The 17,883-nt window shown below is 33.5% G+C and overlaps 1 protein-coding gene across 1 annotated transcript in view; it reads right to left on the bottom strand.

Annotated features, from left to right (window-relative positions):
• Positions 1 to 10,074: 10,074 nt before the first annotated feature.
• Positions 10,075 to 17,883, bottom strand: part of LOC114329583 (anosmin-1) — a 242,873-nt gene continuing 235,064 nt past the window's right edge. The window contains exon 7 of the mRNA XM_050641925.1: positions 10,075 to 10,358. Within this exon, the coding sequence (XP_050497882.1) occupies positions 10,191 to 10,358 (168 nt within the window). The 3' untranslated portion in view covers positions 10,075 to 10,190. The remainder of the gene's footprint in view (positions 10,359 to 17,883) is intronic.

Here is a 17,883-nt window from a genome sequence, read left to right as displayed (position 1 = left end):
ATTAGGCACGGGAAACACCATGTTTTTATAGCTTTGTTTAACAATAAAAAAATTAATTTTTAGCAATGCAAATAATCAAAATCGATATAATTTGACCTAAACTTTCAAATACGGTAAGCAGAATTGCTACTTTATTTTTTAATCAAAAGTTATTCGGGTTCAAAATTTGCCATTTTTCGATTTTTTGAAAGTTTAACCGCAGTTATCTCGAAAACTATGCATTCTACGAAAAAACTTTAGGAATATTTTTTGCTTAAAATGAACCAAAAAATACAAAAAAATGTTTTCTTTTGCGAGAAATCGCTGTTATATAATTCCTCAAGTTCTTTGTTTATAACAATCTTATCGACATCCGGATCACCTGTTACCCAAAAAATTCGTGTTCTACGGGTCAAAATACATAAAAAAAACTTGGGTAAGTCCATCTGAATAAAGGAGGCCGTTGTACCCCCCCTGGCGACAGGACTACAGTGAGTCAGGGCCGAATCTAGGGTTTTGAGCGCCCCGGGCAAAATAAAATTTGGCGCCCTTTAATACAAGAATATACCCACAAAGGGCCTAGCCGGGTAAGATGATGAAAAGTGACCCCAACTCGATTCGAATTCCATATAGGTCACCGTTTAGCATATATAGTGAAACTCACTTTCTAAAATTTTTAGCACCCTAGGTGGTCATGTGACCCACCTAGAGCCTAATTAGGGTTTTTAGGTTTTTATTTTTTATCTCAGCCGCATCGAGAACCAGCGAAAAACTTTAAATAAAAGAGTTGTAAGCTTTAAAAATCTCTGTCCGACAAAATTTTTTTTTTAAATTTTTTGCGGGAAATTTAAATTTTAGAACGATTTTAAAATTTTAAATGAGTATAAAAAAATAACTAAGACATTTGTTTTCACAAAAAAATATATAACGTGTAGTTTTGTATAATGTTTCACCCTGAATTTTTTCAAATTTTTAAAATTGGTGAAACACACCTTTAAAAATAAAAAACCGCATTTTTTCGGTTTTTTTTTTCGTTATTTGATACAATTTTATACATGTTTTTCAAAAAAGGTAACACCGTCACTAGAATAGGTAAAATACTGAAAAATTGTAGTTTTTGTGCATTTTTTGACATACAATTAAAAATTTTATATTTATCATTGGCGCGCATAGGGGTAATGTTCTGAACTTTTTAAAGTAAAAAGATAGTACGCCACTGACATATTTTAAATTAACAATCGTTTTTGAATTCCTCGTTCAATTTGTGACACAAAATCTATCTTCCTATTTTTTCATACGACGCGCCATTTTTATTCAAAAAATAAAACATCTTAACCCTTACAAAGTATTCGAACTTTTAGTAGTTTCTACATCTACATTAAACTCATACATTAGGTATTATAAAAACTAATTCGAATACTTTTTAAGCGTTAAGATATTTTATTTTTTGCAGCAAAACGGCGCGTCGTATGAAAAAATTAGAAAAAAGCTTTTTATCGCAAATTGAACGAGGAATTCAAAAATTATTGTTAATTTGAAATATGTCAGTGGCGTACTATCTTTTTTTCTTTGAAAAGTTCAGACCATTACCCCTATGCGCGCCAATGATTAATATCAAATCCTTAATTGCATGTCAAAACATGCACAATAACTACCTCTTAAGACTCGCAAAGTTTTATTACAATGTTGCCAGTAGTTTCGGCAAAATCGTAAAAAATGTGTAAAATTTTGTTTTTTTCCAACGCCCTGTATCTTGAAAATGGATGGCGTTACAAAAAATTTTTATTAAGCAAACCCCAATTATTTTTCAGTTTTTTACCTATTCTAGTGACGGTGTTACCTTTTTTGAAAAATATGTATAAAATTGTATCAAAAAACGAAAAAAAAAAACCGAAAAAATGCGGTTTTTTTATTTTTAAAGGTGCGTTTCACCAATTTTAAAAATTTGAAAAAATTCAGGGTGAAACATTATACAAAAATACACGTTATATATTTTTTTCGTGAAAACGAATGTCTTAGTTATTTTTTTATACTCATTTAAAATTTTAAAATCGTTCTAAAATTTAAATTTCCCGCCAAAAATAAAAAAAAAATTGTCGGACAGAACTTTTTAAAGCTTACGACTTTTTTATTTAAAGTTTTTCGCTAGTTCTCGATGCGGCTGAGATAAAAAATAAAAACATAAAAACCCTAATTAGGCTCTAGGTGAGTCACATGACCACCTAGGGCAGCGTTTCTCCTTTTACCCTTTGCGACCCAATCTTCCATAATTATTTTCACCGCGCCCCCCCTCGTTCAATAATTTTGACAAAAAACAGTAAGATCTTACTTTTTAGTATTGAGTGTTATGATTATACCTCCTATTCAGTGTTCATGTGTATTTTATTTTTTATTTTGTCAGAATTTTGTTTTGCTTTGATTTTAGTAAATTAGTTAAAATTATGTTGGTGTATTTTTTTATATACTCACGCCCCCCCATTACTAAAAGCGCGCCCCCCTAGGGGGCGCGCCCCACAGGTTGAGAATCGCTGACCTAGGGGGCTAAAAATTTCAGAAAGTGTGCTTCACTATATATTCTAAACGGTGACCTATATGGAATTCTAAACGGCATATTGTCAACAAGCAGAAAAAAGTTTGTATAATGTTGTACAATACCAATAAAGATGTTGATTGTGCACAAGATATAGCTGTGGCATCCATATGGCATACAAAAAGCACGACGATATTCTTTGCAAACACGAGCTTGTACACCTTTATTTTTTCCATTCATGTTAGAGCCACTGTCATATCCTTGGCCTTACAATCATCTAATTCAATTAAAAATCATTCATTAATTTTTTATTACTTATCTCTTATCATGAGTAGGACTACGATTCGATACTTCGAACAAAACTATGGGAAGCAATGGAATACATCGAAGTTCCACGAATATTAATAAGAGCAGTAAAAGCGGTCTACAAGAAAAACAAGCTATGTAGTTATCAAAATGGATATTACAATATGCAGTCCATTTAAGACTATACAGTGAAAACTGCTTAAATCCTTACTAATATGCAGGGTGTTTATAAATAAGTGCGACAAAATTTAAGAGCTACATAAAAAAATAATGACAGTTTCTATAAATGTATGTCCGCAAATGCTTTGTTTCCGAGATACAAGCTGTTGAAATTTTTCTTACATTTAATTTATTTAGTGCTCTACAATCGGTTGAGATCTGCAAATGAAATTTGATGGGTTTTAAGAGGTAATTATTGCGTATTTTTTTGACACTAAATTAAGAATTTTATATCTACCATTGGCGCGCATACGGGTACGGCTAAGATATTTCAAATAAAAAATCATTTTGGAATTCCTCGTTCAATTTGTGATACAAAAATCTATCTTTACTTTTTTTCATGCAACGCGCAAAAACCAAACCGTTTTATGCAAAAAATATAACATATTAACCCCTACAAAGTATTCGAAATGTGTTTCTATACATATATTCCTATGAAAAAGAACTTATCATCAGAACAAATTGTTAAAAGAAGAAATAAATCACTTTTCAATGAAACAATAGGTAAATTTATTTACTAATACGGATGAGAATAATCATTTTAAAAAATCACTTCAAATGTTCAAAATTTCCGTCGTTTACCTCCTGACAATGTGTAGTTTAATATTATCCTACCACAAATTTTCTATTTTTTATTACGTGGATTGCTACTTACCGAAATTTATATAACGTAAACTAAACAAAATTACCTAATTAATACCACCACAATACCAAAAATTCTTAATATCTAACAAATCTTTCTTTATTTAATTTAATAATTATTACACACACGGACACGCGCCAATCTTGCCAACGCAAAGTTTACAGAACAGAAACACAAAATTATTTAACCATAACCATTGAGGCATATATAACATCCCTGACATAATATACAAGCGCCAGTATTATGTTTAATATCCCTGACTATTCATACATTTGATCTTTGTCAATTTTTTTAAGTATGTATGTACATTGTTACCGTAAGTGATGTGACAAAAATGTCCTTTTAAAAACTGAACAAACTTTTTAGATCGTAAAAAACATTTTAGTCTGCATTAATATTGTATGGGTGATAAAAATTCTTAGGTTGCATTACATTGATAAGAGAATTTCTGTATTTGTCTATCAATCTTTTTTGAGTTATTGATTCTGATCATAGCTAGCAATAGTTTTCTTATTATTAAAATTATTATTCAATCATGTCCTAGGAATATTGCTCAAAATTATAAAAAAGTAATGAATGTAAAAAATATTTTATTTTTATATCGGCACTCCTCATAATTTGGCGCCCCTCAAAATTCGGCGCCCCGGGCTGTCGCCCGGCTCGCCAGCCCCTTTATCCGGCGCTGCAGTGAGTTTTCCTTACACCATTATACCATCTATCAGTCTTAGAGCAACTTATAAGCTTTCACATACAGTGATGAGCGTGCTAATAACCGGCAAAATAGCGGAAAATATGAAAAACATATTAAATTGTGAGATAAAAAGAAATAAAACTAGTAGAGTTGTTAAATTTAGCGACAGTAACAAACAAAATTGACATTATATTGATTGTTTTCTACCTTTAGACGTATGAGAGGTGTATGTCAACTAAAACTGTCACTGTGACAGTGGCATTTTTCAAATTCGTCCGATACGTCTAAAGGTGGGAAACAGTCAATATAATGTCAATCTATAAGTTATTATAGCTAAATTTAACACCTCCACTAGGTTTATTTTTTTTATCTCACAACTTAATATGTTTTCCATCTTTTGCGTTATTTTGCCGGTTATTAGTGCGCTCATTACTGTATACAGTAATGATCACCATAATAACTGGCAAAATAGCTCAAAAGATGGAAAACATAATACATTGCGACACAAAAAGAGATGAAACTAGTGGAGGTGGAAATTATCGTTATAAACGTCTAAAATAATATTACATTACATAGTTTCCCACCTTTAGACGTTTGTGAAAGGAGTATTTTAAAAAATTCTTCTGTCACAGTGACAGTTTTCATACTTCTCTGATACGTCTAAAGGTGGGAAACTAAGTAATGTAATGTTATTTTAGACGTTTATAACGATAATTTCCACCTCCACTAGTTTCATCTCTTTTTGTTTAGCAATGTATTATGTTTTCCATCTTTTAAGCTATTTTGCCGGTTATTAGCGTGCTCATCACTGTATGTCGTCTGCATAGGCTATTATGTAGAAGTCGTTCTTGCTTAGTTGGTCAACAAAGGTATTCAAAATTATGTTCCAGAGGAGTGGTGATAACACCTCTACCCCTATGGACATCCTCTCGTAACCATGCTTTTAACTCTAACTGAAACGTCTTCTACATTTATACTTATTGTTCTATTGGAGAGCATACTAAATATCTATTCGCTCACGGCCAGGGGGACATTCCCGACATTAAACTGTTGGGTGATAGTTGTGAATGTTGTTTTATCAAACGCTCTCTCAATGTCTATGAATATACCTAGGATGCATTCTTTATTATTCAGAATCGGTAGATCTTGCCGAAGTATATTCATGTTGATTTGGGCGAAGTTAAAAAGGATAAAGCACGATATGGCCCATCTTACCTTTTCCTCACTAATTAATGTTCTGGCAAGATGTCAGTCATTCGGTGTGGCTATGATTATTTCTTCAGTCCAGTTCGGTACTTTTGAGGTACTAGAACCGGGGAAGTATATTTTCATCAGAACCTCAGCACTTTCGCAAAGGTTGGAAGTTTTACTTTCACCTTTCTTCGTTACTATGCCGATATTTCGATATGGATCTTTTGAAAGCGCTATTTGTAGCCTGGAAGCCTGCGGAAAATCTTCGATTTCCTCACAGTAGGCTTTCCAAGTAGCTCTTTGTTTTTTTTTTCTGCAGATTTTCTTAAACTCAAGATTTGATTGATAAATACCCAATCCTCTATGAGTTTGGTTCGTTTTGCTCTATTAAAAGTTGTTCTTGCTGTCTTTTCCATGTCCAGTTCAGTGCATCACCAAGATTTGGTTTGGCGACTCCCCTGGACCATCCTTATCGGACAGGATTTTTTATAAGCTTAGCTTATTTTTTTTTGGATGGATACCGTATACCTTTCCAAACCTGTATTAGTTCCCGGAGTTAAAGCCTTTTCATTCTGCAGAGCATCTTCTAAGAGTTCCGAATTTTATTAGATATTTCTGCTGTTGTTAGCGTGGTATCTATGACTGTTTGGCTACAAACATTGATAAAAGTAGGTTTCGTGCCTCTATTTAAGATATACAAATCTTTTCTAATAATATAGTCATAGACTTACCTTAAGTGTTGTTATCTTTGCTGTCCCAGCCTATATTGTGAGAATTCGAATTACAGCCGATAATAAATTCTACCTTCTCGCTGAGACAATGGTCTACCAGATTTTCGATCTTTTACTTTTTTACATTTTTGTCTTTTACTTTAACCGCAGTTATGTCTGAGGTGCATAACTGCACCAGTGGGACGCTTTGATTTTCCTTTTAACATATATGCTGTTCTCGGTTGTTGGTTGCTTGATAGGCTGAAGATTTGACCATTTAGACTGCTAAACCAGTTATTTTGGTCTTAATTATCCAAGATTCTTGGATTAACGCTATTGCATCCTCCGTTACATCCATGTGGCGGTAGAGTGCCGTTGCCAACTTTTTGTTTTGGAGATTGGCATTGAATAATAATTACCTTTTTCCCGACGTCCCTGGTTATGACGAAGGTGTCGTACTGGTTTTTTAGGCGCCCATTTTCTCCTCGTTTGAGGAAGCGACAGCCTTAGTCTCAAGATGACATCTTGAGACTCATAATTCAAGGAAAAATAGAGGGTAGGAGAAGCGTAGAAAGGAGATGCGTTTTATGGTTGAAGAACCTGAGAGAATGGTTTGGTTGCAGATCAAGGCAACTGTTCAGAGCAGCTACCTCGAAGTTCAAAATAGCCATGATTATTGCTAACCTTCGTCGCGGAGATGGCACTTAGGAAGAAGAAATCTTAGTCATTTCGGCGCATCTTCTACAAGGTTCGTCGTCCACCATCTGATGGTCGTCATCCTGCTGTGGAACCATGGATGTCTCAGTCTCACTGGCGGTCTCCGGTTGCCGAGTATCTGAGGTCCCTGGTTCCGAGGAGGTGTCCTCCATTTTGTTGGTGCTTGCTTTTAGAGCCAATGAGGGGAATTGAGCAGTCCCACGAAAGGGCGCTATTTTGTAACATTAGCACGTCAAATGCCAAAGCCTCGACGGTGGAAGGCATTTTTGTATAACAGCACCAGTGTGGATAACAAAGGCAAAAAAAACGATAATATGTAACTCGACAAATTAAATAAACATAAAAATGTACTTGGTGCTACGTAACCTTACGGAGTACCTCGGTAGCTCTAAGTCTTCAGAGATCTCGGGGTGTGGATTCTTAATAGATTTTAAATATAATAGAAACTCAATTGTTCGGGGGGCGCCATAATTAAAAGAAAAATGAAAGACGAAGCTTACATAAAACTTCGAAAAAAAACTAAAGTAAAAAGTTAATAAAAATATACATGTAGTTATCATAAGATACAAACACATTTACATAAATATAAATATATCATGACCTACCTTAGTGTTCTCTTGTTGATTTCTCACTTATGAACAAGAGAAAGGGATCAGATAATAATATTATCAATCAAAAAAATTATTATAAAATGAATCAACTTTTTATTAAAATAAAAAAATGAAATGATGGATCTCTTGTAGACAATATAAGAGATTCTGTTTACAAAAACAATAAAAAGGTTTACAAACAATACCTTGTCATATAGTCCTGTCCTTATTCTTCACGTTGTGAATGTCCAAAGCAGGCACTTTTCACTGAATTTAGATAAAGAATAGTACTATTATTTTTATGAAAAGTTTCAGCAAAACCAAATAAGCTTCCAAATCTGCTCATATTGACTTTTAAATAACTTTTGAGGTATTTAGGATTATCTTTAGCACTTAATCCATAACTGCTTACAAAAAAGAAACTTAGGTAGTGTAGTATACCCTAAAATAAACTGGCTCTTTGCCTAACAGCGGCATTTGGCTTGTGACTAGGAAGTCACGAAAGGAGAATAGTTTCTAACACTACATTTTCAGGAACTTAAAAACTTGATTAAGAACTATGTTGGAACTTAATCTTTGAACTTAACTTTCTCAGAAAACTAAACTCTTCAGAAACCGCGCCGTGGCGGCTCCCGCCGAGGCTGGAACAATATTTTCTTGAACTCTAAACCTCTCTCTTTGAAAGCCCAAACTTGAATTTCTTTTTTTCACAACTTGAATGAATCTTCCTAAACCAAAACGCGTCCTTCTAAAAACCCACTCCATTTCTCATTCTACCCTACTCATCCAATCAACCAATGAGAAAAAAGTTTAATCCTCTTTCATCATTGACTAATAAAAAAAAATAACTAAGCTTCCTACACTTTTTATCGACTAATAGAAAAAAACAAAATATGTCCTAAGCCCAACCTACTTAGTAGGGAACCATCCAAAATTAGTTTGCAAAGTCAGCAAAAATAACTTCGTTCTACAGTTCTCAGGAGAGAAATTGCTGAGTGCACACTCCTACACCTGCGCTTTTTAATACTCAAAGCAGCACGTTTTGTGTATCTAACTACCAGGATTATTGAAGCCAAAACGATCATTAGCTACATTGTAGCTATTTTTTACATCACAAACGGAACACAGGGAATCGAATATATATGACCGTAAAATATAATAACGTCTTCCTTTAACAAGACAGAAAAACTTCTAATTCTCACGTTTAAATAAATTCCTTACATTCGCTTGGCATATGAAGCTATATTTTTATGTCTACAGGATGGGACAAAAATATGTTACGATAAATTTACAATTTTTGGTTTCTGCATAAGGCAAAATGATTGAGTTCTTTTGAACCGTTTCACAGCCATACCCTCGACTCTGCTTCCGAAGATGAACAGGTATCCGATTGGATCAGTTTTTACCTCGTGGTGGAAGGTGCACCATCTCGCAACTGACATGTCTGGATTTTGCGCCGTTAGCCTCCGCAGCACTGTTTCTAAGTCATCGGAGGTAGTAGTAACATCCTCCGAGATCCATAGAGAGGCTTTGGTAAGCTTCGGGAGCTTATCCTGACTGACAACAGCTAGTGATGATTCCTCCCACGGTTTGAGGTCATCTATAACCTTTTACAGCCACGCAAGCGCCCGGTCGTCATCACAGACTACTCTGATGGTGGGTGCTTTTGCTTGACTGTTATAGGTGGACAGGATTGCTCTGTCCAATTCCTCCATCAGGCTGCGTTTGATAAGGTTTTACCGGTCAGCAGTGACCTTGCCGTACGGGTTTACCTTATCTATGACAGCGACCCTAAGGTGTGTCACGGCAGCTTACGTGAAGCTTTGAGAAGAGGCAGTGGTGTTTCCATTGCTGTACTTAAGTGAAGGCGCTTCACACCAGAGGCTGTTGGTTTCTGTTCTCTTTTGGACGTGGAATTATTGACAGCCTCTGATGCTGGAACCTTCACCGTTGTATTGAGAGGGGCTCGCCTCTCTGGCCTTCCTCTTTGGTCGATTTCCCTGAGGCGATCTGTGGCGCTCTGTGGTGTCTGTGGCGCTTTGGTCGATTACCCTGAGGTGATCCTTGTCCAGCCTCTGCTTGTGCCGAAGTTTAAGGCGAACATTGCCGTTCATCGTCCACTCCGGCTTCAGACTGAGGTGAACGTTTTTAGTCACGTACTAATATAATTTATGTATAATTCATATTCTTCTTCTTTTGGTGCCTATTCGTTTCGAATATTGGCGATCATTCTGGCTATAATTATTTTATTAACTGATGCTTTAAATAGATTAGTTGCTGTTGTGGAGAACCATTTCCTTAGGTTCTTTAACCTAATTATAATTCATATAATATACCTAATCAATATTATTGTAATTATAAAAAGTGCCTAGTTATCCGTTAGAAAAAAAATTAAATCACTTGGTTTGAAAGGGGGGAAGGGGGCAATTGCCCCCATCGCCCTCATCGCCCCCTAGATCCGCCACTTCAATCCACAACCTTAACAGTAAGCATTCAAATAATATCAAAAATCTTTATTACAAAGATAAATTAACATTTCTATGAACAAAGTCTTTATAGGTACATCAAATAGTTATCACAATATATTATTTAAACATTTAAAATCAGTCTGGCTTCACGTACACCTCATTCGTTTACGATTCTTTTTGAAATCTTTACACTTCGGAGTGGTAAATGTCACAAAAGTGTCATGAGAAGATTTCACTTGCTCGGCGGAGACTTTTTTAACGCTGACTTTGTAGCGACAGTTAAACTGTAGATCGAAAAGATCGAAGTATGTAGCCTAAAAAAGAAAACTATGTATAATGACATTGTTAAGGCTATTAAATTGAATAAATATGCAGGGTGTTGGTAAATAAGTGCTACAAACTTTAAGGGGCAATTCTGCATGAAAAAATAATGACAGTTTGCTCTACTCGTATAAACATATTATGTCCCCAAAATGGTTCTTTTTCGAGATCCGGGTTGTCACATTTTTTACACACTGACAATTTATTTATTACTCTAAAAGTCTATAATCGATTGAGGTATGCAAATGAAATTTGGTGGGTTTTAAGAGGTAGCTAAGGTAGTTATTGAGCATTTTTGACAATTAAGAATTTTATGTTCATCATTGGCGCGCATGAGGATAATGGTCTGAATTTTTTTAAAGAAATAAACAGTACCTACGCCACTAAGATATTTCAAATTAAAAATCATTTTTGAATTTCTCGTTAAGGGTACTTAATATAGGCAAAATCCCCTTACTTCCAGAATTCCAGAATTCAATTTTTTACGTTCTATGCAATTAAAAAATGAGATAACGCGGATTTTTAGGTCGCCACCCCCCTTACCCCTCCCCCCACAGCCAAAAAAGTAGATTTTTAGATTTAATTTTTTTTAGTTGGGTTGCAATTGATTTAAAAATTTCAAAAAATTCACACATGTATCTGAGACTTTTACAAAACATGTCCATTTTTTATGGACCCCTAGGTCGAGTGTACATAACCTCAAAATTTTTTTTAACTTTTTTAAAGCTTATAACTTTTTCTTGGAGGGGCTGCAGGTCCAATTTTTATTGCATTTTGTGTATTTTATCAAAAGCTATCTCTCTGATGTTTTTCAGATTTTTCCGTTACCTGCGCCATCTTGAAAAATCCGGAAAACTGTTTTTTTAGGGGGTTTTTGGGGATTTTCTCCATTTTATAGACTGCAACATAGATCAACTCAAGGTTTTGTTAATAGATTATGTAGAATTTGAAATAACTGAGTATTTTAGGACTATCAAAAATTGGACAAAACACCCCAAGTCCCCCAAATCCATGTTTTTTTAAGTTATATAAGGGTTTTTGTTGGCTTAATGATATTTTTTGAGGTCGATACAGCCTAAAAATTTTGAATTTTTTTTCATTTTTTTACTTTATATGTGATTCAAAAATAAGACTCATCGCATTTTTAGCCCACCACCCCCTCCCCCTGCCCCCACAAAAACGACAATTCTTCTATTTTTTTTATTTAGTTAAGTTGCAATTAATTTAAACATTTTATGAGGCTTCTAAAAAACATATCTATTTTTTATAGACCGTAGGTCAAGTGTACACATAACCTCAAAATTCCTTTTTTATTTTTTTAAAACGTATTTTTGACTTCGATCGATACTTGTTTTATCGATATTTTTTAGAACGTCCAATGAATTGTACATCTCTCTCGCGGACGACCGCCTCAATACGTGCTTAGCGCTCATTTTTAATTATTAAAATTAATAGTTAGTAATAAAATAATGACAAAAATTTCTTCAGGCTCTTGTAGGGGGGGCTTTAAACTTTGATTTGGTCACTTTCTGACTTTCCTAATAATAATTTTTAATCGAGTTATTAAGCCTTAATGGCCATTTTCGCGTTTTTCAAATTTAAATCGCGTGTAACTCGACAACAGTCAATTTTAGAGCAAGATCACAAGAGACCTTTTTTGTTCAGGTTGATCCAGATAATCTAAATCAGATTTGTCCGAAGTGAAAAAATTGATTTTTTGAATTCGTTTAAAAATTGTTTAAACAATTTTCCGACCGCGGTACAGGTGAATTTGTTTAAATGACCTGTTTTTGAGTAAGTTTGTGCAAAAAAAACGAATCGGAATAATTTACCTAACGGGGACAAGCATACGTCGTGGACTATTTGCATTATGAGCCAAATGTAGATGGTTTGGAAAACATTAAACGATAGATATCTATGTCTTGTATATATCTTGTAGATGCGAGTTGCGCAATCGGCAACATAACCATAGGCTGTTCTGTTGTTCGCATGTAGCTGCCATAGTATAATATTTATGGCATGGAAGATATTCTACAAAAATCATCATGCCAGCAGAATATCTTGCAAAACTGTTTGACAATACAGATGTTATACCTGTAATAGACGAAGACAGCGATGAAGACTTTAGAACTGTTAAGTGTAATACCAACGAATATAACTCTCCGAATACTCTATGAATATACCTATACGGAGCTATATATTCTTTGGTAATACTTTCCTCATTCTTTTTATGGTGTTTTATGTGGCAGTAAACGTGAAGCAAAGTGTCATTATAGGCAGAGATACATATAGGTTATGCAGATGGTACAAGCAGATGTTTGAATAATTAGAATATGTATAATGTAAGGTAATATTAGGGTACCTACTAAATACAAACTAATGAACAAAGAACAAAATGTTTTGATTCACAAAACTACAAGAAGTATGATATATTAAAATGTACTTTTTGTAATTTATAATTTAATAATTATTAACTATTCTAAATAGGAAATAAGCCACAATTTAACTAAAAAATGATTTTATTAAGGTTTCGACGTCCACCACGTTGTAAAAATACAAAATATTAATAAATTAAACAAAAATTTAGCTTGGTAAAAATCTTATCTTAAAAATATCTAATAATTTAATTTAATCTGACTTATTTATATAGATCGCCCCGAACCCTTTTTATCGAATGCATCATTATCGAATTCAGCGAGATTATCGAATTCTCTCTAACGCATTACAGATGGAAAATAAAATCATTTTTTAGTTAAATTGTGGCTTATTTCCCATTTAGAATAGTTAATTACAAAAATGCCACAAAGAAATAGCTTTAGAACAACATTTTCGATTTAATTGCAAGCCAACTTAAAAAAATAAAATCGAAAAATTTACGTTTTTGGCTGTGGGGAGGGGTAATAGGGGAAGTGGGCTAAAATTGCGGTGAGTCATAATTTTTTGATCACATAGAACGTAAAAAAATAAAAAAAAATATTCAGGCTGTATCGACCTCAAAAAATATGATTAGACCCACAAAACTCTTACAAAACTTTAACTAAATAAAAAAATAAAAGAAATGACGTTTTTGTGGGGCAGGGGGAGGGGTTGGTGGGCTAAAAATGCGATGAGTCTTATTTTTTAATCACATAAAGTAAAAAAATGAAAAAAAATCAAAATTTTTAGGCTGTATCGATCTCAAAAAATATCATTAAGCCAACAAAAACCCTTATATAACTTAAAAAAAAACATTGTTTTTGGGGGGCTTGGGGTATTTTGCCCAATTTTTGATAGTCGTAAAATACTCAGTTATTTCAAATTCTACATAATCTATTAACAAAACCTTGAGTTGATCTATGTTGCAGTCTATAAAATGGAGAAAATCCCCAAAAACCCCCTAAAAAAACAGTTTTCCGGATTTTTCAAGATGGCGCAGGTAACGGAAAAATCTAAAAAAAATCAGAGATATAGCTTTTGATAAAATACACAAAATGCAAAAAATTGGACCTGCAGCCCCCTCCAAGAAAAAGTTATAAGCTTTAAAAAAGTTAAAAAAAATTTTGAGGTTATGTATACTCGACCTAGGGGTCCATAAAAAATGGACATGTTTTGTAAAAGTCTCAGATACATGTGTAAGTTTTTTGAAATTTTTAAATCAATTGCAACCCAACTAAACAAAATTAAATCTAAAAATCTACCTTTTTGGCTGTGGGGGGAGGGGTAAGGGGGTGGCGACCTAAAAATCCGCGTTATCTCATTTTTTAATTGCATAGAACGTAAAAAAATAAATATATTGAATTCTAGGAGTGAGGGCATTTTGCCTATCTTAACGGGGGGTACCCTTTGTGACAAAAAATCTATCTTGCCTTTTTTGCTTGAGGTATCGTTTTTATAAAATAAAATAAAACGTCTTAACGTGTATTTTTCATTTCTTTAATAATGTGTTGTCTATAATAGTAGGCTACTGTCAACATTTATCAAGTATTTTATGTCAACGATTATCAAATATTAAATACGAAATGGTAAATTAGCGCTTCTTAATCATTAAGCTTTTAAGTACTTTTATTAGTGATTAATTAATTGTTTTCTTTTTCTTTTATCGAAAAGAATGAAAAATTTTATAAATGCAGAATTGTCAGAAATGCATGTTGTCTATGGTCGAAGTAATGTACCCTATCCCACAATATTTCTCGTCTTCATCAACATTTGTGCCAAACTGGTGTAACTATTTAAGAAAGAAACGGCTGATAGACCAGGGCGGATCTGTAAAAATATTGGTACATTTGGACGTTAAGAAGTGACTCAAATTTTTTTGCAGAAATTGCTTGAAAATAATAATATTTGAGTTATCCTCCCTCTCAAAAAGGTCCGGAACATTGTTTAAATAATTAAAATGTCAAAAAATGAAGGAAAAATTCGATTTTTTTTTCGTTTTTTGATTATAACTTTAAAAGTATTCATTTCCGAGAAAAGTTATACTGGCATAAAAGTTGCGTAATTAAATTTCCTACAATATAGAAATGGTTAAATATTTAAAAAATAGCCACCCTTGTTGCAAAATAGCAATAATTGTGAAAAAAACATACAAAAACAAGTATTCGCATTTTACGTTTTTCAAATATTTATGCTACACTTAGGACCTTCATATTTCACCCAGAAAAACTTTATGATACAGTTAAACAATACTGTAAATTTAATTAGGATCGGTTTAATAGATTTTGCAAAATAAATTTTGCAATCCAGCTTTCGCAAAAAAAATTCATTTTTTCAAAATGTTACAGGACTGAAAATAAAGCACATAGCAAGTTGAAATTTTTTTTGCGTATAGAAGTGAACTGTATCTTTCATCTCCAATGTGAAAAATTAAAATCGATTAACTATCACGGCGTCAGGAATTTTTTTAAATAAACATTAATTATTGGTGCTACGCGCAGGACAGCGGATAGTTTGCCCTGATTGGGCATTCCAATGACCTCTAAAAATGATTGATACATTTTAATTTTTATTACATTTCGATATAAATAAATAAATTTGTTTATTGCAAAATTAAAACACATACTCTATCTTTTGAAATAACACTTTTTTTTTGCAAAAACTTTCATATATTTCTGTTCATATATTTTAACTTAGAGAATAAAAGTTTATTATTTTTAAACATGTGCAATTGTTTAAACAATATTTCACAAACAATAATAAAATTAGTTTGATTTTTGTGGAATTAAAATATTAAAATACAACAAAATATAGAGTAAGAAAATAATATGTTAGATAAAGATTGGAAGAAATTTTGGTGGAAATCAACTTGTGTGAATCGAACACCTCTGTCCTGAGCGTAGCACCAAAAATTAATGTTTATTTAAAAAAATTTCTGACGACGTGGTAATTAATCGATTTTAATTTTGCAAATTGCAAATGAAAGGTACCGTACACTTCTATAAGCAAAAAAATTTCAACTTGCTATCTGCTTTATTTTCACTCCTGCAACATTTAAAAAAAATGAATTTTTTTGCGAAAGCTGGATTTCAAAATTTATTCTGCAAAATCTATTAAACAGATCTTAATGAAATTTACAGTGTTATTTTACTCTATTATAAAGTTTTTCTGGGTAAAATATGAAGGTCCTAAGTGTAGCGTAAATGGTTGAAAAACGTAAAATTCGAATACTTGTTTTTGTATGTTTTTTTTTCGCAATTATTGCTATTTGCAACAAGGGTGACTATTTTTTTAAATTTTTAACCAATTCTGTGTTGTAGTAAATTAAATTATGCAACTTTTATGTCAGTCTAACTTTTCTCAGAAATGAATAGTTTTAAAGTTATAATCAAAAAAACAATAAAAAAATCGAATTTTTCCTTTATATTTTGACATTTTGATTATTTAAACAATGTTCCGGACCATGTTGAGTGGGAGGATAACTCAAATATTATTATTTGAGTTATTTTCAAGCAATTTCTGCAAAAAAATTTGAGTCACCTCTCAACGTCCATCTCAAAACAGATGCGCCCTGGACTATGCCTGCAGGCGCTCTCGAGAAGTACGAACTGTGCAACTAAAGGAAGCAGTTTTCGAAGAAATTGCGAAGTCACCCGAATCAGATACATACTCGAAAAATTGCCAACTTATTGAATGTGAGCAACCTCACTGCGTTAAAAAACTTTTAAAGAACATCAATTTGTATCCGTTCAATATCAAGAGACTATTAGCAATATCTATTAGGTACCTAGAGACTTTTTCCGAGTGAAATCCTCTAGATTTTAGAATTTTGGGTTTTCTAAAGTATTTAGTTTATTTCACTACCATCATCGGAAACGTTGACGACCTTAAGGCGCGTTTTCACGGTACACTTTGGATGATCATCCCGGATGAATCATCCAAAGTGAAAAATAAATGAATCGTGTAAACTATTAATCATCGAAAATTATCATACAAACAGTGGTGTCATGGTGCGGGAACGCGCGGGAACGCCGTTCCCGCACTGGTTAAGAAAAGAAAAAAAAATAAATAGAGAATTTAGGTTTTGTATACAAAAATTAGCAGTGCGTTCCGGCACTGCTAATTTTGCCATGACACCACTGCATACAAAATGAATATTGAACGAAGTTGGACCGAGTTCTACTTTTGTTCACTTTAGGGGATGCATCGCGGATGAATCATCCAAAGTGAACCATGTAAACATGCATTTGTTGCTGTGATTCATCGGCAGTGACTAGTGAACGGCGGCAACAGGTCCACGTGGTTGTTTATTGTCGCGTTTAAAGTGCGTATTTGTTGTGTTTGTACGTTGTGTTTTGTTCTTAGATGGTTTTTTAACATGGCTTGATGTTCTGTAGACCATTCCTTTAACAAACACGTTGATGCCCCCATTTTGTAGTGTCGAATTATCCACGGCGTTACCCACCAACGTCGTTTTTTTCTAAACTTTTGTTTTTCAAGTACATGTCTAAGTTCATTTAAAAGATTTTCACTTATTATGCCAATTCCAGCACGTACAACTTCAGTCGGCGCCATTTGTAAGTGAACAGACTAGTTCAGTCTTGGTGATCCATGTAAACGTAATTACTTTCATCGTCGTAATCACTTTGGATGATTCATCCGGGATGATCATCCAAAGTGTACCGTGAAAACGGGCCTTTAGGAAACGAACTAGAGCCTGTTGTGAGACAATAAGAAATAAGTACACCAGGAACACTTGCGCAAATACGACAGTCAGTGAGACGAAGAGTTGGATCTTGTGTTACATCTGAGGAAGGTAATTTTTTTAAACATTTGTTGTAACTTTGCACCTAGTTAAAATCTTATTAGTGTTTTTTTATTAAGTAGTTCTTTATAATGTATTCAAGAAATGAAAAATACGCACTAAGATGTTTTATTTTTTTAAGTGAAAACTTCGTTAGGGACGTTGTGCACTATTTGAACGGAGAAAAAGTATTGAATTCGCGACCGTCATCGCTTCGGCGAAATATATTTTTGAAGTGAAAACCCCTTTAGGGACGTTGTGCACAATTTTGATGGAGAAAAAGTATTGAATTCGCGACAGTT

The sequence above is a fragment of the Diabrotica virgifera genome, chromosome 1 (assembly GCF_917563875.1).
Source record: "Diabrotica virgifera virgifera chromosome 1, PGI_DIABVI_V3a".
In the NCBI taxonomy this organism is placed as follows: domain Eukaryota; kingdom Metazoa; phylum Arthropoda; class Insecta; order Coleoptera; family Chrysomelidae; genus Diabrotica; species Diabrotica virgifera.
The sequence above is the reverse complement of the archived record's forward strand: the minus strand, read 5'-3'. Positions and strand labels throughout refer to the sequence as shown.